The following is a 26,839-nucleotide window of genomic DNA, read 5'->3' on the forward strand; positions in this document are numbered from 1 at the left end:
ACTCTAACAACTCTGAATGGCTTTACAGAAAAGCAAGAGGCCTGATTCCATTTCTGAGCTGCACTGGCCTCCAGTATTTGAAAAGGAGATTGCTTCTGCAAGCCTTCTTCTGGCAGACTTTCCACCTTAGCATCTCTGTGCTTGGGTTCATGCTAGTGAAAGTCAGCAAAAACCTAGGCTGGATTAGGCTCAGCAACTATACTGAAATAAAGATACTCCCTGGGGTAGGTTTAAATGTGAAAACCTTTACAGGGGTACCCTTTTAATGGTTCAGTGTTTCAAACTAACTGTTTGGTAAGCAACAAATAGGACGGGGCAGTCAGCAGCAAAGACACAGCTCCTGTGTTTCAGAGGGAGGTTTGGTGAACTCCAGGGAGTTAGTTCCTTTTTGTGTTGCAGAACTGATGGACAGCCCATTTGTCCATTATTACACCTCCTGGACAAGCCATGTTCAGCATTTAAACCAAATAAAGTTAGGCAGTAGGAAAAGGAGGCTGACGTGTTAATTCTGGTGGAATAATGGAAAGAGACAAATGATGGAGAGAAACAAATGATGGAGAGTAGGAGGCCTTCAGCACAGAAGTGTATTTTGTTGTAAAAGTGGGAACACACTCTGGATCCACTGAAGTCAATGGAAGATTTGCTACTGCTCTTAATATCACCAGGAATTCCCCCACAGTCTTCATATAAATAACATATATGCCTAATTCTGTTTCAACTCTGTTCTTAATTAGCCAAAATCTTGCTGTGTCAGCAGGAATTTTGGTAGAGTGAAATCTGAGTCAAAACTGCAAGACTTTTTCAGTATTATTACACATATTTGTAAAATCCTGAGGTACTTCTTTAGTTTTCATTCAATCTTTCTTCACTGAAACCCTTTGGATTCAGGGGAAGAACAGAGAAATACTGAGGAAGCACCTCATGAAATGGAGTAATAGTAATTAGTCTTAGTACATATCAGCCGTAGTACATATCAGCAGACAGTTTACCTCCACGATATTCTGTGTTGTTGCGCCAGTCATTGAGGTCTATTTCTGCAGTGCCTGCGATAACCAACTCTAGCTCTCTGGCATCAAAAACGGAGACAAGTCTGGAGTCTACAACCTGAAATACAACCCACTCTTGAGCACAGTTTGGCATAGAAAGTAAAGCAGGTGCATTTTCTCATAAAAAACCTGGCCACAGCTCCAATTATTACCTGCCTACCATAGTTAATACTGCATGTAAGCAGCGTGTTTCTAATCCTGCTGCTAAATCAATGCTATTCATTTGTGAGTTTACAGTAAACAATTCTGATACACGAGGAAATTTCCTCCAGTGGAAGTTATGGAAGGAATAGGATATAACTCATGCATAGGACTTCTGCCCGGTAACTCACTTCTGGAATGAGATATTCATGGTCACCTGCATACCAATTTTGTAAGAAAAAGTGTATATTTTTCTCTCACACATTATGCTTGCCTTAGAATATAGTTAGAAAATATTATGCAGTCCTTTATGCACTGGGAAACTGAGTTTTATTCTGTTTCATAGTATTAAATAAAACTCAGAAACAAGGACTGCAGAGATGAATACACAGTTTTATAGCCTGTAGCAATCCTAGCAGTGGCTCTGTATTTTCAACACAGCCTGCCACAGTGCAGCTCTTGGAGTCAGAGATGCTTGGACACACATCTGCTGCTGGTGTGAACTGGTATAAATCCAGTGGCGCAACAACCACATGTACCAACTTTCTGCATAAGGTCAACTTCAAGTCAACGGCTGGACTTCTGGATGGCAAAACATCTTGTGAGCAGTTCCCAAGTATACAATATGCTGTATCATCTTAGGAGAATTCCTTTCCTCAATCTGGTGTTGTTCTGTATTCCTCTTTCACACTTCGCCCCTCCATGGAAATAGCAAGATGGAACCCATATTTCATTTACTCTGAGGCAGGAGTATGACTGTGACTAGATAACAGTGATCTTAGCGCAGGCTTATCTGTGTGGGTTTTCTTTTCCTGCTCAGCATCCCCCTTTATCTTGCCCTTATACAAACAACACTCTGCATGAGCACTGCACATGGTCAAAGCCATGTTCAGCTACTTTCTCCTTCAGTCAGTAATACTAAACACCTCGTATTCACAGACCTTGCCTCCTAAGGATCTGAGATGAGACCTCTGATTCATTTCCAAACTCATCTGCTCAGTCACCATACCCTGTGCTGAAGAGGAACTATCAAGAAGCTGTCCTCCTGTTTGTCCCATTCAGACCATGGAGTGGTGGATGCCATGGGATTGGGAACCTTTATTACTCACTTCGTAGAAGCCACGGACCAGTGCCTCTGTTTGCTGAACCACACCTCTTTCGACTCGCCACTTTACCATTCTCTCAATGTACTCCTTCTTGTTCTTTTCGGTCACAGGTGTGTTTGCACCCCCAGATTTCAGCTCCCTTTCTGTCACCTGTGAAATGAGAATGGAGTAACAAAGTAGAAAGTGTCACGTATTTCAGAACTGAAGCCATGGTGCAGAGTAAGCACAATGTCCCCTCTCTTAGATGTACATCCCAACATATGTCTCACTCTCTTGCTGTCTCTCCCATTCCCATCAGAATATAGAGCTAGTGATGCAGAAGCAACAGTATGTTTGGGACAATGGACTATTTATGTATGGCTCCCTGATTCTATGCTCATTCCTCAGCTCCAGTATAGCCAGAAAAATGCTCTGATTTGGACCAGATGGGAAGAATCCCCAATGAACCATCAATAAACCAAGCACTGCCAGAGCCCTGTGCACCCTGGCTGCTCTTTCATCCTACCCCTCCAACCTGTGGAGGATGATTTAAGAGGAAGCCAGCTAGCTCTGTTTTCTGCAAACTTCCTGCACAGTGCCAAGAGAGGGGGAGAAAATAGAAAATCTGTCACAGTACTGGAACAGTCAGATTCTTCTCCCCAGAGGAAATAAAATTAACTTGTTAGCAGGAACTGACTGACTTGTTTGGATTCAAAAGCATGACTCTCTTCATATGAATGACTGACTGACTAAATGAATGAAATCCTTATTTCTAGCAGCAAGGCTGGAATCTCCAGGCTGAAGCTAAGATTCTGAAAACCTTGTAAATGTTTCTAACATATATCCAATATATACCATTATATTGCTTGAAAACGTGTTAATTCAGTTCAATAACTGCACATGAATTCTATACAGTGGTGGGTTCAGGGTCTTCATACTAGACACTAAAAATATAATTATGATTTGCCAATCAGAAACAGAAGGCAATCAACACTTTCTGGAAATGTGCTGTTTTTGTAGTTGCAGAACTTCATAGCACCGCAAGGTGCCTTAATTTTAGTTGATTGTGATTGTTAAGGTTTGAGGAAAAGAAGTGATTTAGGGAATCAGTTAGGAACCTATTTACTGAGTGCGTCCTGTAGCATATGTCAATTATTAACTTTGTAATTAACCTAATTTCACATGAAATCTAATAAGATTAAAAAATTTAAAAAAAAACCAAAAAGAGGATTTAGAAACTGACAGACACTCCTCCTGCCATAACAGTGATGTCTAGCACAGATAATGAATTGATTGCATATATGATTCACATGTGTAATGTATCAATATATAATATGTGATTCAATGTGTCCAAGACATTGCATATAATGCATACGCAATATGATCTTCATTATTCTGGCCGCTGACAGACACTCTGAGTAGCATCATAAATTATTCTCAAGTTTTATTGAGAAAGAGCAAGAGCAAGAAGGTTAACCAATATAAAATTAGACATAATGGGCTCAAGATTCTCTGCTGGGATAAATATTGCAGCTCTGTTAATTTCAATGTAGCTGCTCCATTCATACAGCTGAGAATCTGGCCTTATGGCTCCATTTCTTTCCTTAAGCATGGAGAGAGTTACTGTACAGCCATTAAGTTTTCTACTCAACAGACCAGTTCAAGGTCCAATTTTAAGAATACTTTTAAATTCAGAATTCCCATAATCTGCAGAATTCTTAGTGAATGATTTCTTTGGTTTCTCACTATAATAATTCCAAATACACTTAGAGATGTTTGCATTTAAGCCATGGCCTTGTACAAACATTCAGTTTCTCTTGGGAGAGTCGCTGCTCTCTCAAGAGAAACCATGAGTATACAGCTGTTTAGGCTTTTTCTCTCAGAATAAAAATGGCCACTCCAGAATAAAAATAACCTGGGCACAAGCAAGGTTGAATCATGTCCAGGAGAGTTTCTCCTGTAAGAGCAAATGTCTGTACATGCTGACAACACAACCTGACCATGGGCCATCTGGGTTAGCTGATCAGGGCTTCCCTGTGCACTGCTGTCATCTGTTGCCAAGTAAACTAAGAGAGCCTGCAGAGCATATGGAGAAGTGTGTGCAGGCCCTCCCCGCCGCTGGCTGCAGATGGTCAGTGCTGCAAGCTCTCGACTCTTCAGGGTCTTGGCATTTAAGCATCTGTACATAGACTCTAGGTAAGTTTTCCTACCACTAGAATAAAACAAATGAAGAATTTTCCCAGATTATTTGAATGTGTATATGCAGTTGATGCAGTCAGGTGATAATTATGGCTTCTTACTTTTTTCCTCTTTTTCACATAGGGTGTGTGTAGACAAAACGAGGGGCATGTGTGCACGACACTTTACAGCGGGTTAAATGCTTTTGCATTGCTTTAATGGTGTTGGTGTTTGCACGCATTGGCAGTGTATTGCGCATTTATTCTGGCTGTGATAGCACATTTGTCTGCGTAATGCGCCTTAAATGACTTTGGGGTGCAACAAGCTAAAACTCCTCTGAAGAGTTTTAGTTTGCTGCCCTAGAGCCGAGGAGTGAAGCACCAGGTTACATGCAGTTCAGGGGGCTTTGCAGGCAGCCCATGCAGGCAGCCTGGCAGCAGTCTGGGAAGGAAAAAAAAAGCAGGTGAGCTTAATTTTTTCTTCTCCCCCCCCCCCCCAGAGCCTGCATGAACTGTGCGGGGACCTGGTCCTTCCCTCTGTGGCTGCAGTGTCCCCTGGGATCACCTGAGCAGGGTGCCTGCGGACAGGTGCTGCCTGGGGCGGGGGGCCCACTGCTGCTGCGGAGGAAAGCACCAGCCCCATCACCTGCAGCTCAGAGACTGCTCTGCCCACCGGCAGCTCGCCCTCCCTTCCCCGCTGCCAGAGAGGCAGGTAAGACACGGGTGTACACAACATGAGGCTTTACTTCGCCCTAAATTCAAGCAGTGTTTTTAAAAACCCACCACTTCAATTTAGGGCCCTCATTTTGTCTACACATGCCCATAGGTGTCAGCCACTTTGGCTGTAGGTTTGTATTCATCATTATGCTACAGAACAGATGATGATGCATTTAAACTCCTCATTGGACATATTTCTTCTTGCTTAATGATTTAGTTATATTTATGTGCATCAAGATTATCATTCTCTCCTCCAATCTGCCAGGGGGAACTCAGTATCAGTGAGACAGCAAAGTAGTAAAGATAAGATCCACTAGTATACTGCAAATCTAACAGAAGAATTTGGCCCCTAAATTATTTAATATATATTATACTGGTATTGCAGTATTGTCTTGAGGCTTCAACAGAGATTGGAACTCTACTGTATGAAGTAATGTACAAAAAACACATTGGAAGAGTATTTGGCCCAAAGAGTTTAACATCTAAATATACAAGACAGACAAGAGTTCAGAGAGAAACAAAGACAAAGGCTTAGTGACTTGGCCAAAGTTGCAAAATAATTCACCTGCAGAGCCAGGAACAGAGCTGAGATCTTTTAGTTTCTAGCCCTGTGATTAATCTGCTACATTGCCAGCCAAATGTCTGTTCTATCTTGTGTTTCCCTTATTCATCCTTTGAGATGCAGCCTCCAAAAACATTAGCAGAAGTTATCACCATGATTTATATTTCCATTTTTGAATGCATTGAAGTATAGTGAAGTCACACTTCAAATCATCCGATGTTCTTGGTCTGCAAACTTTTTTAGCTGGGACCCATCTGTAAGCAAAAGTTGATTCCAGCTTCTCACCTACATTGTTATCAGCAAACTTTAAAGATATATGAGAATGCTTTTCTTTCACAGGCTGCTCACAAACTGATGCTCTGCTTCACGGTGAGCACCTTACTGCACCACAGATCTTTTGATGCCAGCTTGTGAAGTACACTACTAATCAATATGAGTAAAGGCATTAGAATCTGGCCATAAAGTGTTCTTCTGCTTTAGTACTATTTAAAATGTATAGTCATGTGATGTGTTTTCTTTCTTTTAGAAGCCATCTCATTTGAATCCTACAACAAAATCCTACACAGTGATCTATGCAACGCCATATTTTCTATCTAGTGCATCACGTTGTGCCCTTAGATGCCACTCATGTCAAGGTTTCATTTACCTTAGTTTTTTACCCATGTAAACAACAAAGGTAAATGAAAGGCTGTCTCTAACAGGTTAACTCATCTGTCTCTACAAATATGCTTCAACGTCTCTCTCTGCCTCTGCCTGTCTTTATGCATTAATTTTAGTGCCACATCTCTAAGGCAATTACTGCATCATCGTTTGGATGTCAGAATAACTTTTACTGAAAGCAAAGAAAAACTGCAGGCATGGCTATGAAGAACAGCCCTATCTTTTCTGCAAAAGCCCCTATGCCTGTAATTTTTAGGTATTGTCCTGTAGACCTCATCCATTCTTGCTTTTCGTAATCCTTTTCTCTGTTCCATATCTCTCTGCCCTCTGGTCTACATATACACAAGAGATGTCTCCAAAATTGCATACATCCTCTTTCAATGTTTTTTGCTGTGGCAAATCTTTTGCTTCCAAGATCATTATTGTTGAGTATCTTATTTACTCCTGTTACTCAGACTTCTCCTTCAACTCTGTTCTTGATTATCTCTGTCCCCTTGCCCTTGCCAGCTTGTCTTACACTGTCTGGCTTCAAGAAAATCATTCATATCCAGTTCATTAATGAGCTTCAAATCTCAGGAATGCTAGACCATTTCTTTCTGAATATTTCACTTGATCTCTCTTCAGCCTTCGATCGATTAGTCAGCTGGTCTGCATTTACTTCTTTCCTGAGTCTTCTGTAGTACTTGGCTCTCCTGGTCCCTTTCCTTCTTCTTGAGCTGCCAGCATTTTCTTTGTGCTTCACACAACACCATATTGGTTTCTCTGAGGGCTCTATTCTCTCTTCCTCTTTTCTAGGTCACTTCATCTATCCTCCCAGTGTTATCTACTGTCTGCATGCTGATACAGTCCAAATCTACCTTTCAATCTTTCCTCCTCCTGATCTTTCTCCCGTTGTACCTCACATAATTCCTCTTTGATCTCCCAGCTCCATCTAAAACTTACTGGGCCAGATTTATTAAGAGTATATGTGTATGTATGCATATATTGGAGTATTTTACATCAGCACTGAGTCTATGGTGTCATATCTTTACAACTATCAACAGCCGAGCTAGCTGGATTAAAGCACATCTACACACACAGCAATTACATCTCTGATTGCAGTATGGCACCAAACAGTCCCCAGTAGGTGTAGGTGACAAAATGGCATAACTAACTAGTGGTTGTTCATAACCATAACTAGTGGTCGCTCTACGAGCGGAGGAGAACTAGCAACTAATAAGAAGCTTGGAAGACAAAGTAGTGGTGAGGGCTGCCAGATCTTACACCACCTGCAAGCTGTTTTTTCTTGCTCCCTCCTCCTGTCCATTCAGCTGCATCAGCATCAAGTTACCTAGAGCGCTAACATTCATGGAATGCCAAGTCTCTGCCAGTTCTGTCCTAGAAAGAAGAGTTCTGCTTCACTTGAGAGAATTCCTTGTGTTCACTGGTGTATGGCTCAACAAGCCTGTAGGGAAGCCTGGGCTGGTATTTTATACTTTAGGCCTGAGACGGTGTGCATCAAAACAGGTGGCTTGTAAGAAACATCAGGCAGGAGATAAAAATGGCACTGAATAGCCATTGAACATTTGCCAAGAATCTGTTCAGACAGAATTATATTCTTTGTGTGTGACTTTATCTACTCCCAATCCATTTTTTAGCTTCTTCCTTACTTTTACCCACCTGTCCAAACACCTCCTCATTCACTGTAAAAGTAAGATCCAGGATATCTGTGATGATGTTGTCCTTCATCCACTGTAAGCTCTGGTGGAACTCCTCATCCAAGTATTCTAAGTCACTTAAATCACATGGCCTGAGTGGTGAGGCAGAGAAATAGAGATGAAGATAAAACCTTGTGGAATGATAGTTTATAGCTCAGAACATCCTGCAGCTATGCTTCTTCTACTTTACAGCCTGCTGCAGGTACCTTCTTTTCAACAGCAGACTGAAAGTGTTAGGACCACAGTAATATTAAATATTGGTAAAAGAGAGTCAAGTATATTTTAAAGCTTTTAAGTAGTATTAAAAGAATCATCACCAAAGCTTCAGATTTATCCTAATTAATAAACAATTTAAACGAAACATTAGTCTGAGTTATCACCTGTTAATACACCTAAGTTCATTTGACTGAAATCTGATCTGTTGTATACAGCTTTTTTTTTGACTGTGTAAAATTGATTAGAGAGGAACAGAAGATCAATTAAAATATCAAATCAATTTTATATTTTGGTTGATATTAAGTATCAAGGCCACTCCTGATTGTTACTGTAGTAGGATAAGCAAAACCCATATGAAGACTATAATATTTTCTACCTATTTTAATAACTGTCATTAACAAGGCATAGGGTGAAAGTATCTCAGCAATATAGCTATGCTAATTGGTAATTATATCTCTTTGCATTGACATGCAAGGAGAATTATTTTGTCGTTTTACAGAAAAATATGATCCTCTCAGGTTTGTCCCACAGCATTTTGATTACCTCCATTCTATTTACATTGTTTAGACAGTATTTTTATAATAATAGACCCTAGCTATATTGACTAATATTTTCAAAAGTGGGTGCCTAACCATACTACTCATTGTTTTTTTAATTTAAGCTGCTAATATTAATGCATAGGAAGATCTGAGAGAAAAATCCAGGGCAATTATTAAGTCTTTGCCATTCTACCTCAACAATTACCAACCAACCAACCAATCGAGGAAAGAACTTGAAGGTGCCAATACTCAGTGAACCTCACAAGGGTCTGCCTGGCTACAGATCATAGCAGGATCAGGATTTATTCAGATACTTACAACCTCAGCAGTGCTTTGTAGAATGGCCTTGTGAAGAAAGCATCGAGAAGGTACTGATGAATGAGAGCAAGGCCAAGGATCCGACCACTGAACCTGAACCTGAGATACAAAAAGACACAGAGGAAATGACGTGCAATTCAGGACATGGGATCTTATATATAGAACTGGTGCTGTTCTTTGTTTCTGATTCCCTTGTTTATTTTAGTCTGATCATCTTTTCTTTCTTCCTCTTCCACTGCATCTTAAGTCTCTCTAGCTGGGTGTTTATGGATATCTTCTGCGACACTCACACTGCTGATGGATTTGGCAGTTGATATGTTTCATGTGAGCTGCCCCACATCCTTAAGCAGTGACTTTTCCCCATGTTCAGCCCCTGAGACCTTTATCCAGATGTCATGCCATAGGTCAGTGCTGTCAGACACTGAACCATGGCTTGACATCCAGAGGAAGGTATAGGGGCTGAAATTAACCTACTTACAATGCTAATCTGCCCACCCTTCATGTCAGATTAAGATTCCCCAGAAAACCTTGCATTAAAAACATTTCTAGCTCTTGCCGTTGCACTAAAATCTCTCGAAACACAAAGTAAGTGTAAACCAATAAAAAAACCCCAATACACAGTTGTCTCCCTGAGACAGCAGATAACCGGACACAACAGCTTAAACACTTACTAGCCGCTTCATTCATCTCATGTCCCCTGCCTAAATAATGTAAGGTCACTGCTGTAATTCTGTGCACGAAGTATGCAATTTCATGTGCAAACAACTAAACTGCAGAAGTCATGAGATCCACGAAGTGCCTGAATTCTTTAGTCCTACTGAGTTATGGTGAACAAAGCATCAACTTCACATACTAGAAGTTTGGTTATTTTCTATGAACAACTTTCTTCCCTGAATTTTTATGGAAGGCCAAAGGGCAAACAGCAGCTGTCACTGCCCGACTGGCAAGACATTGGGAGTTTCTGGCATCTCCACAGGACTCCACTCAGCAGCTGAGCTGACTGAGAGAAAGCACATCCTGGAAAGGCAAGAACCATTGAGGGGGTCATGGTAGCCAGTAGAAGGCATGGGAGTGTCTATACATGCCTTTTGCTAGCTACTGAATGCCTATAACAGCTTTATTCTGCTCAGCAGAGGTGTTTTAATTTTGCCAGCAGGAAGGCATTTTTTGTGACCACAGAGGAACTTGGAGCGTGTATATGCTTGAAGTTTTGCCAGCAGAACTGCAATGTAGAGTACACTAGGCCAAAGCCTCTCACTGTGATGAGCAGAAGACTTGCTGTGACACAGCAGGATGGCGCACAATCCTGGCTTTGTAGACTTGGCCCACAAACTATAATTTAAAATATAACTTGGCCCCTTCCCAAACTGAGTTTAATCCCTTGGACACAGCCCACAGGAGTCAGAAATGTTGTACTGAAACATGGGTAAATGTTAGTGGCAGTGGATGAGGTTTTATGAGGGGTCAAGACAGACAACTGCAATGAAAATATTTTGTGGGACATCTGTAGTGTGTGAGTATCACAGTGATTTTGTATTCCCATATTTACCATTTCCACATCAATTTCAACAAATAAATGCTATCTTCCCTCCCCAATATTTCTTCTGTCAAGATATTTATGCTAATATTTCTTACCAATCATTTATTATATAAAAAAATCCTTCTTATAGTAACTGGAACTAGTTCCTCACTCCTAGTGAATCAATCCACACCCAAACAATGCATTCTCTAACAAAGAGTACAAAAGCATAACATATGGCCATTATGTTTGGTGCACATTTCCAGATAAATGATTTATTTTGCCAAGAGTTCAGGGAGAAATGTAGTGTATAGCTGACACAGAGGTAGAAACCCAGTGATATGCATGAGTGAAAGGTTGGTGGTTACGCGTAACTGTTTGTGCCCAATTCATAGTCAGGTCATGTCACATTAGTTCTGCACATGGTGGGTTCTGGGGCCTGTATGTGGAGGAAAAGAAGCTGAAGCTGGTGCAGACTGAAGAATGACCCACAGTTCTGCCACAAAACTTTTTCCCAGTCTTCTTACCACTAGACTCTAAGCCTACACAATACAAGTTGGACCTTAGGCTCAATTTGGACCAGCTTATGCCAGATGCAAACTCCCCAACCCCTCAGGCCATGGGCAGATCCAGGCCCTGATGTTATGTCATCTGGCCCAGGGGACTCCTTGTGGGTCCTGAAATTTGGTGATAGGGGACCAGTGACACCATCCCTGGGTTCTGTGCACTACTTCAAGTGCCTGATGCCAGTGCACAGGGTTAGGCAGGAGTGATGCCAGGTCCCAGGATTCACTCCCAGCACACAGGGTGCACCAAGCTGCAGGGCCCAGTCTTCATGCTCAGGGCCAGGCAAGGCCCATGGGTTCTAATCCTGGCGCACAGGGCTCGATCTAGCCCAAGGACCATCTTTCTGCCACTCACCTGGCCTGAGGGACCAAAAGCTTGAGTGCTACTGACCTATACTGATCAGCCCCTAACTGAGGGCTGATGAACAAAAGCCAGACTAATGATTAGAGTCTCTGAGATGGACCATATCCCTGTTTTCTATGTATCGTTCAGGATTCCCCTATACAGTTTAAACTGAATCCATGATGTGACAGAGATATGTAGGCACCACATTTGGGGTGTGGTAGTGGATTTGGTTGGGCTTCTGGCCTGCTTGACTAGGAAAACAGAGACCAGAAGTGCTGATACTGCTTATTTCAGTTATATGTTCTGAGATAAGGAATCCTGCATGCCTTGTTTTGTCTTGATATACTACCCTGTGCATGGATGTTGTTTTCTTAAACTGTCTGTACGCCTGTGTGTAATTTACTATTGTTTTGTTTCTCCAAGGTGGTATTTTTTCCTCTTTCTCTGTCTTAAGTATAAATATGCTTGTAAACTTATAGAGTTTGTTTAATCCTTTGAAACAGACAAGTGGGTGATTCCCCTTGCTGTATGGAATCTTCCCCATGATCACAGTATAGCCCTAAATAAAGAAAAGCTGGCTCTGTCAGTTCTGATTCAACCACAACACGAAGTTTGATTTCTTCCACAGGGGACAGATGCCTCCATCAACCAAATAGATTGTAAATAAAAGAATTCAACACTAAACTGAACAGCACTGCCACATCAGTAAACTTCTCTGTACTGGCTAATGTTGGTTTTCTTCTATGGACTGAGACCAAGGACAGATGTTAAGGTTTGATCTCCTGAAGGAAACTTGGCATCATGGTTGGAATCAGGGCTTAGTGAAAATTTGAGTTTTAACTGGTTTGCTGTACACCCTTGGTCAGGTTTCTGCCCTGTAGTCTGTGCAACTAGGTCAAGATGCACTTAGTGCAATATGCAGAGCCAGCTGAGCCCCAGGCCCTTCCCTCTGGTTCTGGAGCTGCTTTTAAGAAGCTCTTCTAACACCTGAGCCCTGCCGCACAACTTTCTGGTCTTCGGTCTTTACACGGCTCCTGTCTCAGTAACTGCTCTGGCTTTCTGACCCTTGAATCTTGTTAATCCTCTGGCTTAGTGTTTGGACTTTAGCTTGCTACCTGACCGTCTCATTCCACTTAGTCCTCTGGCTCAGTTTTGGACTCCTGGTTTTGGACCTGGCCCCTAGTTTGGAACTCGGGGTTGTACTCAGTTGCTTCCACCCTGCTGTTCATCCCTGCAATCCCTCTGGTTCTGACTCCTGGCTCTGCCTGCTAGGTCTAACACTGTTGTGAACCCTAATGCCCTCGGTCAAATCTCACCAACTAACTTCTTTGCCTCTCTGTTTTCCATCTGTAGGATGGGTATCATCATGCATAACTGTGTTTGTGAAGTACCATATTTAACCTGAATCCAAGATGAGTGAATTTAAAACAAACCCCCAGTAATGAGACTGTATACATAGAAAACTGAAATCTGATACAATTTTCCATGTATAGAATCTACTGATTGGAGAGTCATCTTAAATTTGCATCCCCCACTGCTACACTGGAGAAAGCAGCAGGTGGGGAGCAGGTGTGGGGGGGGCAAGTGGCCCGACGCTTGCCCTTTGCTCTCACTTGTTGTCTTGCCTTCTGTCCCCCACCCATGCAATTCCTGCATGCCTTGGCCTCAGTACCTTCTGACACCCTCCGCTGATGCCTGGCCCCTGTATCTGTATTCCCTGTCACCTCCCCCTGCCACCTGCTCCCCTCTACCTGCCTCCCCTGTATATGTGCCTCTTGGCACCTGCCACCTGCCAGGGTTCCTGCAGCCCCTGTCACCTGCCCACCTGCTAAGTGGCTGGGCTGAGGACAGAGCTACCATGTGCTGTGTGCCCCAGGCTGGAATGGGGCTGGAGCCATGACTGACAGTAAGTGGCAGAGTAGGTCAGAGACTACGAGGGGCAATCTGGTAGGGCAGAGGCTGCATTGGAGACAGGAGAGGGATGCAATTGCTGTGGCTCCAACTCCAAATCTGACCCCGAGCCCAGGTTGGGACTGGAGTTGGAGCCGCAGCAGCCACCTCCCCTCCTTCCCCACTTTCCCCCACTGCCTCTTACTTAAGTCCAAGATAAGGGGCTTCTCCTCCACCCTGTGCCGAATGGGGAAAAAACCCACCTCATCTTGGCTTCAAGGAAATATTCCATTTAAAGGCTTTGAAGTCATTTCACACTGACTACAGAACAGCAGTCAGATGGCAAAAACTTTTGCTTCTTATCTCACTACCGATATGAGACATGAAGCAGGGCCTATAAGTGAAAGGAAGTGATTGTTGTGTATAATTTAATACCTATGATGAAGTTCATGGCAATCTTAACAATCTAATCATAAGAATATTATGTTACCTTTTGTGTTCTGGCACATATTCTGGCCTCATGAAATAACTATCTACCCATTCCTGCTTTCACACTCTGACATGGGATAGGAACATGCTGGATTGAGCATCTGTTTGGGTAGCTCAGGAACAGTGAATCCTGCATTTGTGCAGGGAATGAAAACAGAATCAGATGACCCTTGATGTTCCTCCAAACTTCCGATTCTGTGATTTCAAAAAAATATTCTATATAATGCAGTACCGAAGGGGAAGCTGTTTATCTTTGCAAAAGGAAAAGGGAGAAAACCCCTCAAGATGTTAAATATGAGCAATTCAAGTATAAAGTGCCTTGAGTTGACTGACATCCTAGTAAAGTTTTACAGCACAAAAGATGAAAAACATCAAAAGCAAGAATCATTCCTGCCACTACAAGGAGAGGCACAAAGATCTTGAATGAAAATGATACATGAGCCTTGCTGTAATAAAAAGCAGCACACAATATTGTTCAATTGTAAGCTCCTGGGATAGAACAACAAGTACTTAGTCTGCCAAATGGGGTACAGAATGACATGCTATGGTCCCAATTACCATTTACATCTCCACAGAAGCTGCCTGTGAGTCCCTTGCATCCAAGAGAAGGTGCTTATGGGATACAGGTGAATATTAACAGAGGAGTGATTATATGACCCTTACAGCTATTTCCACACCAGCAACAAAAGCCAGCTGTTGGGCATGTTTAGAACCTGCTTCACTTTACTTGTGCCCTGGTGCAAAGTTTCCAGCAAAAAGCAATTAAAGAGGAGTTGACACAATGGAAACAGTGGAAACCAGACAACTAAAGGTGGAAAAAATGCTAGAGGCATCAAGTCTGTAATCTGTCATTTTTATAAAGCCTTCAGGATCAATAACTAAGACCATTTGTCCTAATTAACACATAGGAGTGTGTGTGGGTTTTTTTAAAAAACTTTTTCTTTATACATTTCAAAATTCAATAAGCATACATCACTGCACCATGAGGAATGCTCCTTCTTTACCCACTCAGAGGAGCATGGGTGGAAGAAAAAAAAAAGTTTAGAAGGAATTGTGGGGAACTGAAGTTAAAAAATGCCAAGAGAAGAGCTTAGTCTCCTCCAAGAAACTGTTAGAGCACATAAATAATATGATTTTTTTAGGGGTTTACACAAGACAGAACAGCCAGCCCTGTCAGTCAGGTCCTTTATGCAAGACTAATCTTCAAGGAGAGAGAATTTAATGAATAATTGTATTTGGTTAGGATGTTATTTTCCTAAGCACAGGCAGAGAAGACAATTAATAGATTCATTTGAACAAGTAAGTCATGAAAAGGAAGAAGAGGGCAAACTGTTCTTCCATATAATCATGAGAGAAAGGACATGAAACAGCTAAAATGATAACCTTAAACACTACAGATGTTGAGAGTTACTCTGCATCTTCTAACCTCAGCCCCCCTCTGGTGGAACTTGTACACTGTGCCATTGGGCACCATTTTTCCTGGTGGCCAGATGCTAAGCCAGCTCTCAGAGAAGGTGCAACAGATTTTCTCTAGCTGTAAACTCCACCAGCACCCTGCTCTCCTAGTATCCTGGTCTGGTACCTCTGTAGTATTTCACTGTATCCAACCCCATACGGGGCAGGAAGATAAATCTTTCCTTTCTTTACCCTCTGTGGCCCACTGGTGAAGGGACTGAGCAGAATCATTATTGGCGGTGCTTTTAATTGCTGAAAGAAAAGCTACAATAGTTTGTCAGTGAAAGCCCATCAAAAATGAGTGCCATTGACCATTATGGTAACTGGGAAACTCCACATTTCTTCAGCTCAGAGGCCCACTTCAATCTTTGGACCAGCCTCCATGTACATCCCTTTTTATATATATATATATATATATGTGTGTGTGTGTGTGGTTATATATATATATAAAATATAAAACACCAACATATATACACATGCACACACATATATACAGTATATACATGCATATACACACGTATATACATACACATATATACATACATACACACATACGTATGTGTGTGTTTTTGTGTGTGTGTGTCTCTCTCTCTCTCTCTCTCTCAAATAGAGTATTTTAAAATAACAGCATAACAAGAAACATATTGGACTCTTACAAAGGCTCATTAAATGAAACTGTTGTGTGTGTGCTTTTCTCTGAAGGATTTAGGCCCTAATCTTAAATTTTAGGGTCTGGTAGAGTTGGGTGAGATGTCACCCTTCAGAAAAAACAAGGTTTATTTCCAGAATAAACAATGCTGAGGTAAATCCTGACTGGAGGGCAAATGCCTTCATTAAGCCCAACTTATGTTTCTCTTTACGAGCAAGTGTAAATTGCTCATTAGAGGTAAGGATCTGTTTTAGCAGGAGAGGCAGGTTGGGGAAGAGTGGAATGGTTATGCGAGAACCAGATTTACCTTTTTCTTTCAACATGCCACAAGACAATACCTAAATCTAAGTAGTGTGCTAACAGCAGACAGGGGAAATGAGGGAGTTAATGAACAGGAAACAGCAGGAGGAGGGAGAAAATTAATGAGTAGGAGAGTTGCTCTGGTCTGATTGACTACTGGCACCCTGCATCCACTCAAGAAGGATATTGTGTGCACCTGCCTTCTTACTCCTCATAATGCTCATTACTCCTCTTTGACCTGTTTGCTAGAGTTTCCTGCAAATTCCTGCACCAGCCAGTTAACTCATGTCCTTCTTCTGAAAGCTGCAGGTGCCATTTACAAAGCTTGCCTTATAAAAAAGGGCTGTATTTTCTTCTCGTTCTTCTTTGTGTAATGTCAGTGCTGTACTGGGGAATTATGGTATGTCTGTGAACTTAGAGAATGCCAAATCCATATCATGTTGTAGGGGTCTATATACAACAGTTTCTTTGTCTTACAGGTAACTCTCAGGATATTTAATTTGATGTAGTCCTCAAACAGCAAGAGAATAATACAGGACTGATGACAAGTCTTTGTTTTAAGGCTTCACCTCAACTGGTTGCTAAAGAGTAAACCATGACTATATCATTTACTAAAATCCCTGTTTTGATCAAGATGGAGAATTGCTTGCTGAGCTTTTTGATCTCCATGATCAGAAACTGTATATCAAAGGGTTCTCTGGCTTTATGATTCTGTAACATGAGCCACTTTGCCTCATAGGTTTGCAATCAATTGTGATATGAACATGGTTCACAACTGACAAACACCTGGTGGGATTAAATTGGCTAATAGTCTTGCAATCCTGGTGGGAAATTCACAGAGGGGCTTAAACTTGAGCTGAACATGCTACAGCTCATAAAGTAGCATAATGTATTCAAAATGATACTTTCCTTCTACAACTCTGTGGAAGAATTTTTTATTTTTTTTTTTTTTTTTTTTTTTGCCAGCAAACCCAAGTTACAGTTTCTCAGATGTCAAACACTGCTGCCTGTTTAGTTGCCCTGATTAATTTCAGAGCACGTTTAGAAGATGAAGAAAGAAAGCTGCACTTAGTAGCGATTGCTAGTACTACAGGCCTTCTGTACTGAAGTTTTGATAGCTATACTATGAGAGAAAGAAACTCACGAGACCCATCCAAACAAAGATCACTCCTATCTTCACCAAGATATGGCAAAACAGGGTCATCAGGAACGCTCGGTATTCCCAACTCTATGATTTTATTATATGTCTAGAGTATTTTTATGATTAGCAGAAATCTCAGCTACTCTTATTGTAAAGTTTCTATTCTTGTTTGTTTCAGAGAAAAGTCACCCAGTGCCCCCTAGAGGACCAGAACCAGAAAACAAATGAAAAGATCTCTGTATCCATTGCATTGGTAAAACACTCACCAATTTGTAAAGCAGTTCTGTGATTTGTGGTGAGGGTTACTCATGGTTTTTTTACTATTTGGGAATGCTGGTACTGTGCTGGGGGGCTGTGAAGCAAGGGCCGGGGGGGAGAGGGGTGGAAATTACAATTTCAATTGTACCACTCTTTAAATTTCTTAAAAGAGAGAGGAACTTTTATAAAAAATTTGAAGTATGTATGTCATTCTTCTGCTTCTCTTTTAGTAAGGCCAATTTTTTTAGAATGGAAGGATACATTACTTAAATATGCCCCAAGTTACTATTTTCAGATACTTTATTAAAAATACAGAAGTCAGTGAGCCCTCTACTTACAACACTGAGCCACAATAAAGATTACGTGACTAAATACATGTTGAATTAGAGAAGTTATTAGAAGTTATTAGAGAAGTTATATTACATCTGTATTTTGGCACTGATGCCAACTGAATAATGTGTTCAGTTCTGGTGTCAACAATTCAAGAAGGATGTTGAAAAATTGGCAATTTCAGAGAACAGACATAACTGATTACAGGATTGAAAAACCTGTCTTATATGGAGAATTCAGTCTGGATAGCTTACTAAAGAGAAAGTTAAAGGGTGACTGGATTAGTCTACAAAGCCTATATGGTGAACAAAACTTTGATATTGGGCTCTCCAGTCTAGCTGGTAAAGATGTAACAAGACCAAATGCCTGGAAGCTGAAACTAAATAAACAGCTAAGGTCCACATTTTTAACAGTGAGGGAATTAATTATTGGAGCAAGTTATCAAGGGATGTGGATGGGGTCTCTATCTCTGGCAGTTTTAAAATCAAGAATGGCTAACTTTTAAACTGACTGGCTTTGTTCAAACAAGAGTAATTCCTATTCCTGCTTCACGAACAATAACAGAAGTGATAATCTATTATGATGTCAATCACACATTAAATTAATAGAATTTAAAGCCAGAAAGGTCTTTTTGGCTTTAAAGGGGACATCTATATAAGATGTTTACTGAGGAGTAGACTAATTGGCTCCACTGTAAACATAGCACATCTACACATGCAGTGGTATTAGGCCAGAGTAAACTAATTAACTCTGCAGCAGGATAATACTAGTAAATACAAGTACTATCCTGATGCAGAGTTCTTTACTCTGCAGCACTGCATGTGTAGACGCTGATGCGGCTGGCTGGGGCACCAAGGTACTTCAGTGTGGGGGCTGCCTGCTGGCTAGCCCCAGATGGGAACACCCTTGGGCCCAGGCCAGCCCCTCCACAGCATGCTGAGTCTGGCAGGAGCATCCCTGGGCTGGCAAGCTGACCCCTGAGGCTCCCTGTCAGCCAGGGCTGCTCTAACCTGGCTCAATCAAATGGCGTACCCAGGAACAATAAACTCCAGAGCGATAAACAACAGAGTTTATTGCTTTGCATTAACTGCACATGTAGATGCACCCAAGATCTATTAATTTAATGGGTGTTTGACAGCATACCAGATCTGTGCAATAAGCTACTAATGTACACCATCTTCTGGCTTATTGAAAAAATCTTGTCCTGTGATTATCTCTTGGAGTAAGTGAACAGTAAATCAGATCCATCTTTATGAACCCTGGAGAGTAGATTAAATGCACATAATCTATGACTCTTCATTAACTATCATATTTTTTGTTTATATTGGTGCATCTTTTAAACCTCAATTCATTGTGACAGCACCACACAATCCATGGAATAGTTATCAGAAATCTGCTGAAAAGGTTAACCATATGGTCATGACAATCAATGTTTGCATTCTTTTGTTTAATAACTGTTCTTATTTGGCAGTTTAGTAGTAAACCACCTGCCATACAGTACAATGTCTCAAGTGAGTCATAGTATACTGAATACATCCAAATATTTGTTATCACACTGTGGGCCTCAGGGCTCAGAAGTAGTACGACAGACATTCCAAATGGTAGGTGCTTTTTGTTTCTAGAATCTGCAGGACACATGAGCCGGCACCTCCCTAATAAGCAAGAAGTATTTACTTGGGCCAGAAACAAAAGGAAAAAAAAGTCTTTGTTGTGGAAAGAATATAAAATAATTCTTAAACAAGTCTTGAGAGGCAAACCTAACAAGGGGAGGTCCTATGACTGGTCTGAGTCTTCCTAGTCCACCTCTCCTGCAGAGGGTGATAAGGTTGTAGGTGCTTGGGTTGATAAATCTGGTCTGTAGCTCTGTCTCCAATGTTTTGGCATCACCTTATTGTCACACTCTGGGACCTTTCCCATGGAGTCTGACATCTAACCACACTGGTGGTCCAGGTGTTCTATATGTAGTCCTTGTACCTCTTTCTAAGAGGAGTGCTAAGCCACTTCTTGTCTTTCTGATAATGCTGAAGTGAAGCAGATGAGCAGTCAGAGTTCTGGGTCACCATACTGCTGATTTATTTTACATGCTCTGGGGTACATTCCAGAACTGAAGTATGCCTCATCTCGTGTTTTCTCACAAACTCAAAATTCACTCCCAGTTTCCTAAGCCTTGTTGAGCACATGGTCTGCATACCCTTAATTGGTTTACTCAGTCAGCTAAACTTCACTTTCAGTTCTTGGGTTAATCCAAAACAAAGAATTAAAGAGAAACTTTGGAGCTGCTGTAATGAATACATCCTATTCTAAAAGTCTGAGATAATGATGAGGGATGCTGAACAGTTCCAAGGTGTATGACTTAATCCACAAATGACACTAAGACTTGTAGCAAGATGATAAACCCATTGTGTTCTGTTAGGATTCATCTCAGACACTAAAAGATAAACTCTTCTGGTGGAAACTGAGGTAAGGATGGGAGGACAAACACAGCCTGACTTTCTTCAACTTGACTGGGTCATTCTCAGGACTCAGTTAGACACGTTGGCATATTGGGTGAGAACTTCAGACCTCCTTGCTATCTGGGAAGAAATCAAGCCCACCCAGTACAAGTCTTAAGTGTGAAAACAGAAAAGATGCAGACATCTCAGGTGTGAGACAATTTGAATAACTATAAATGTCAGATTCATGATTAGCTTATTACTACTTTCTAAAGAAAACCTACACTAGTATCCCCATTTTACAGATGAAGAAACTGAGGCACAATGTAGGAAAATTTTGTCCAAAGTGACATAAAAGGCAATGGCAGAGCTAAAAATAGATCCTGGGTCTCACCAGTCGCACATCACAGTTGTTTGGATAGCATGTTTGATAGCTTTACCTTCTCGTCCTTATCTGAGATAATCTACAGGGTATACAAATCAGCCCCAATAGATAAACTGCTTCATTAAGGATTGACTCAATATGACATGTGGGGTTTTTTTTATGTACCCAGTGTTGATTTTTTTAAAGTTAACGAAGGGCATTTTTATGAACAGATCTCTCAGTAAATAATTCTGAGAAAATAGGGGAGAGGAGTTGCAAACTGTTCAAGTTTTTATAAGCAGTGTGACTTATCTTTATTTTTTGCTGCTTTGACATGTGTTGAAACAGGCTAGTCAGAGCCATAAAGAAAAAAAGATTTAGATTTAGTCATGCCAGAGAAGAGGACTAAAAATGCAAGCCAATGACCACATATTTTCCTTCAACTGCTAATTAGTAACTGAACAGCTAACACTGAAGCCATGATAATTCTCACAATGAAGGGGACAGTTTTCTCGCCTGTGTGGAAAGTCAAAGCCTAAGACAGGTTGTAATGACATAGCAGGTGAACACTAGTATACCTCCATGGAGGAATATACTACTATATGAGGACCATAATTTTTTTTTTTCTTTTTTTTTTGCCATGCAAGTAAAAATTCAAAATGGAGTCCCTACAGTCAACAATTTTGGTGTCAACAATTCAAGAAGGATGTTGAAAAATTGGCAATTTCAGAGAAGAGACATAAAAATGATCACAGGATTGAAAAACCCGTCTTATATGGAGAATTCAGTCTGGATAGCTTATTAAAGAGAAGGTTAAAGGGTGACAGGATTAGTCTACAAAGCCTATATGGTGAACAAAACTTTGATATTGGGCTCTCCAGTCTAGCTGGTAAAGATGTAACAAGACCAAATGTCTGGAAGCTGAAGCTAAATAAACAGCTAATAAAGTCCAAATTTAGCAGTAGCAGGGGAAACAAAAATGTGGGGGGAAACTTCTGCTCTTGCCGTGTGTTTTACAGCTACCAAAAAAAAATCAGAAAAGCTTTTTCTTATCAACAAAATTTTTGAAAGCATGACAAGCTCTCCATACTAGTCCATAACTACCCTCTTCATAAAACTTGTGTTTTCCAAGTGTACATTTGCCCAGGAGAGATCTCTTGTAGTACATGCTCTTACTGATGCATGGATTGCTTGTTTTTACAGTGCTAGGAACATAAGTAAAATAAAATTAATCTGCCAACACAGAATCAGATACAGTGGGCCTATCTATACATGCAAATAATGCTCTAGAGTAAATTACTCTAAACTAAACTGACCTGGGCAGGTGTCTACAGATGTAGGATCTCGGGAGCAGATTTATTGCTAATGGCAGCAACCTGCTCCCACCCCCACTGGCCCTACACCCGCCCCCTGCAGCAGCCAGAGGGAGGTCTAGGTTCAGTGCAGTTCACTTCAGCTTGCGTGCAGGGAAGACTCGATTAATCAAGTTTTACTTGTCCATAAGTCAAGAAATTATAAACAACCCTCCTACCCCTGCTCCAACTGTGGTCATAATCAGACAGCATGGGATTCAGTGAAGGGTGGAGTGGAATAGAGGGGATTGTGGGAGAAAAGGCTCATGTTTCAGCCCGTGTGATGACAACATTCAAGTCCTTCAATGAACTTGGAAAGTTCCTCTAATGAGAGAGAATGCCAAGACCAATGTAAATATAAAGCAGAAGCTTAAAAAACATTCTTTGAGGTTTCTGTACAAGCTCAGTAAGGAGAACAGTTTTTTTTCTTCTCTGCTTCATAGTCTCACTTAAATCCTTCTGCTTATATCAAGTCCCCCTGACCCTTAATAAATATTTAACTAGCTGTTCTAGCAGTCCTGCATAAAATGAACTGTACTAAGAAAAGCAAAGTGTATTTAAATGCAGTAAGCAGCAGAAGCCATCATAGTCTGGATGCAACAAGGCATTTAATTAATGCAGACTTTTCTCACTGCAAAACGACCCTATTACATGACTGTTTTGCCTATTTATTTTAATAATATCATTTTTTTCACTAGCTTTATAATAGGGCTTGAAAATTTCTCTTATAGCCATAATTTATAGAAGTAGGCTGTTGGTTGTAATTAACATATATAGCGTAATGTAACACAAACTACTTTCAACTGCATTAGTGCATTCACTGAGAATTTCAAAGGCTTTCACAGCATTAATTTGAAAACCATTTTGATGTATGTTGCATAGAGTTATCCGTCTTTTATAGATGGACACTGACATGGAGAGGCAATTTTTTCAAAAACAATTAGTAATTTTGGGTTCCCAACTTGAGGTGCTTCAAATGGCTCTCATTTTAGGTTCAGCCCCTTCAGTTTCCTTTGTAATGTCTGGTACTGCTCACCCAAAGTCATTATCTACTTTGGAAAAGTAGGCTCACAGGACTTAGCCAACTGAATCAATAACAAGCACAGAATAAAACCCAGAGTTCCTGACTTCCAGCCCTCTTTTAGGCTAAGTACAGACAATCAAAGGCTAGGGACAGAAGTTACATATAAAACAGTAAAAGTGATTGGAAACCGGTTTAAATCTGTAACACAACAGAAGGTTAGCATTTTCAAAATGGCCCAAACTGGTTTAAGATAAACCTGGATGGATGTAGTATCAGATAAGCCTGTGTGAAGTAGCTAGTACTTGCTTTGGATTTGGATTTGGCTGATTTGGGGGACAGTGATTTGATTTCGTGATTTGAATCACTATCCCAAATTGATTCAGCCAAATCTGATTCGGAAATTCAGCCACCGCCAAAATCAGCCAAATCTACAATTCGGCCCCATCCCCTGCCCAGTCTCCCAGCCCCATTAATGGCTTTCCCGCTCAGTCCCAGCTCCTGACTCTGAAAAAAAAAGCTCCCACACACCGGCTGCTGCCAGGTGAGGCGGGGGGTGATCCCCGCTGCCCCCAACTGCCCCATGCTGTGTGGGGGGCTCTGCCATAAGCCCCCCGACCCCTGCCCACTCTCCCAGCCTCCTCCCCATGGCTGCCCTGGCTGGCCCCAGCTCCAGCTCTTTAAAAAATAAAAAAGCCCCCACTTATCAGCTCCTGCCAGGCAGGAGGGTGATCCCTGCTGCCTCCCATTGCTTTGAGCTACTTGGGGAGCTCTGCCATGAGCCCCTGAGAAGCACTGAGGCTGTTGAAGCAGCCGGTGAGGGCCTTTTTTTTTTTAGTTCCTTAAAGACCTGGAAGCGTGGGTGGGTGGGGCAGCCGTGGGAGGGGGCTGGGAGAGCAGGTGGGGGCCAGGGGCTTGTGATAGAGTCCCCCACACAGCACGGGGCAGTGGGAGGCAGCAGGGATCTCCCCTCCACCTGGCAGAAGCCAGTGATTCAGGGCGTTTTTTTAAAGAGCTGGGAGCTGGGGCTGGATAGGGCAGCCATGGGAGGGCCTGGGACAGTGGGTGGGAGTTGGAGGGCCCTCAGGGTGGATGGGGGAGCAGGCAGGGGATGGGGCCTGGCAGAGGTCCCCTCCCTCCTTCCCCCACCTGCTACTTACTAGCAGAGAGTCCAGGTCCAGATCCCTGCAGCAGCGAGTGGGGACTGCTCAAATCTCTGATGCTTTCTGAATCTTTTCTGAATCGATCTGGAGAGCTTCGAATTAATCCAGACCTTTTAACTGGTCTCCTAATTCAATTCAGATTCAGAGATTTGGTGTCCAAATCAAGCCAAATTTCCTCTGAATCGAATCAGCATATGAAGCTTTGCACAGCCCTAGTATCAGACTTCACTGACTTAGGTTAAATCACTTTACTGAACTTCTGTCCCAGATCCCCTCCAGATTCAAGCTAACTCTCATCTCCCAGCATCCCAGGATGATTTGTACCCGTCCACCCCAAATCTCTTCTCACAAGGTTAGGTGGGTGGGCTACCCTTGGCCCAAACTGTCTGCTCCAGCTGAGCAGGGAGGTGTTTTTTAATACCCCTCAGCTTCTGGCCTCAGCCACTGCAGTCATAAGGCTGCATTTCTGGACTCAAAAGTGAATGTCTGTTCACTTACTTATCAGTTCAATCTACGCAGCTTAGATTAACCCTCAAAAGACTGAATCAATTTAGTCTCAGGCTTTTTGACTGTCTGTACTTAACCAAACCCATTTATTTCAAAACCAGTATTTTTTGGTCCTCTGCATTTTGAATTAATGAAGTTTACTTGGTCTAACAGATGGGAAAACAGCTTTGAATTTAATAGCTGATGTATTTTGAATTATCCATATGATAAAGCATACAAAAACCTATCCTTTTGGCTAGGGAGTCACAATAGTTTCGAGGTAATGCTTTGAACAACCCAATATCAAATTAACAACGTTTAACTGCAGTTTGACTGGAATTACAGCTATACACTATTAATCTGAATTTACATGAACACCACAGAGATGCTACTACTTGAATTTAGGGAGACTTTATATAAATCATCACAGATTTGGATTAGTTAGTTCTGAAAATGGAAATACTATCAAAGATGACAGCCAGAATTAGAACACTGACAAAATTTCAGTCTGCTTAGCAGGATCAGATGGATCTTTTCCTTATATCACGGACCGAGTGAAGTGTGATGAACAGAACAGCATCATACAACTAATATTGTAGGCTCATAAAAATGCACTGTGAAGAATACAAAAGAGTGAGCTATGTTATTAACTTAACTTTGCAAACTTCAACTGTATTTTTATAGTCATCATATTTCCAGACACACTTCCAATGAATGGAATTATTTATACCCAGTTTCTTTTACCCACAAGTGATATATATATATATTATAATTCCACTCTTTGTCCAATGTCCAGTATAAATTAGATATATAAATTATAATTTAGATATCTAATTTATATGTCCAGTATAAATTATATCTATCTGTCTACCTATCGATCTCCATGGATATCTCTAGATCTGTATTACTTGTATTTAGGGAGAGGTTTGTATCTATATCTATATATCTATAACTACATCTACATAGATGTCTATAGATCTATATCTATCTATATCATATGGAATTATTATTTTCTGCCTAAAATATAGTGCAGATCTGGAATTGGGGATAAAAGGCCTACCTCAAATTAGCTGGAACAAATGAGTATACAACCTGCCCAAAAGAAAGATGTTTGCCTCTCTATTCACCTATGGGAAGGAAAACTAATAAACAGACTTATAAATCAAAAGTGTTTGATGGAGGTGGAATGCAGACCAATCCAATTTTCCCGTCACTAGTGGCAGTAAGTATGGAGCTCCCGCAGGCAGCCAAGGTGCTGTCAGCAAGGGGAGTGGGGATTGGCAAGTGCCAACTAGCGGTCGGTGACCACCCGCAGACACTGCTGGTAGCATCAGCAGCAGGCAGCATCGGCAGCAGCCAGCAGTGATCAGACTGCTCACAGACACAGCAAGTGGTCTCAGCAGCAAGGGAGGGGGGTGGCAAGCGGCAACCACCTGCAGGCACTGCCAACAGTGTCAGTGGTGCATTTTCATAGGACGTGCACCGCCACGCTCAGGGGGTGCACGTGCACCCCCTATGTGTCACCATTGGTGATGATGTGGCACCCTGGCACTGCCTTGAGAGCCTTTCAAGGTGCCTTGGGGTGCCATACAACATTATCACCAGTTGGTGTGCTAACACCTACACGTGATTCACAAGCTAAAGCCAGAGATTTCAGATAGTAATTCATAGTGCCCAAAACACTATGACCTGTTGTGGTCTTTCATAGTTCTTTGCTACAGAAGAATTGCTCCATTATTTTTCCATAGTCCAAAAATGAGACAAAGGTAAGAAGGTTCACCCTTCACCATTTTCTGAAGGGTGCCTTGAGTCTAAAAAAGTTAAAACCCATTGACCTAGAGTGTCATAGGCAGAAGGAAGAACCAGCAACAGCATAAGGTCAAAAGTGCCTTTGCATACCCATGTATATGAGATTCACTA

General features: G+C 41.6%; 1 protein-coding gene across 5 annotated transcripts in view; it reads right to left on the reverse strand.

The window, feature by feature from the left end:
• HECW1 (HECT, C2 and WW domain containing E3 ubiquitin protein ligase 1) overlaps positions 1-26,839 on the reverse strand; it is a 406,215-nt gene that overhangs the window by 12,264 nt on the left and 367,112 nt on the right. For all 5 annotated transcript variants that reach the window (XM_090050042.1, XM_090050044.1, XM_090050045.1 and 2 more), the window contains 4 exons: positions 9,159-9,257; positions 8,048-8,177; positions 2,297-2,443; positions 990-1,104 (listed from right to left, as the gene is read on the reverse strand). In XM_090050042.1, coding sequence (XP_089906168.1) covers positions 990-1,104; positions 2,297-2,443; positions 8,048-8,177; positions 9,159-9,257 — 491 coding nt within the window. The remainder of the gene's footprint in view (positions 1-989; positions 1,105-2,296; positions 2,444-8,047; positions 8,178-9,158; positions 9,258-26,839) is intronic.

The sequence above is a fragment of the Crocodylus siamensis genome, chromosome 5 (assembly GCF_052110815.1).
Source record: "Crocodylus siamensis isolate JL-2025a chromosome 5, ASM5211081v1, whole genome shotgun sequence".
In the NCBI taxonomy this organism is placed as follows: Eukaryota; Metazoa; Chordata; order Crocodylia; family Crocodylidae; genus Crocodylus; species Crocodylus siamensis.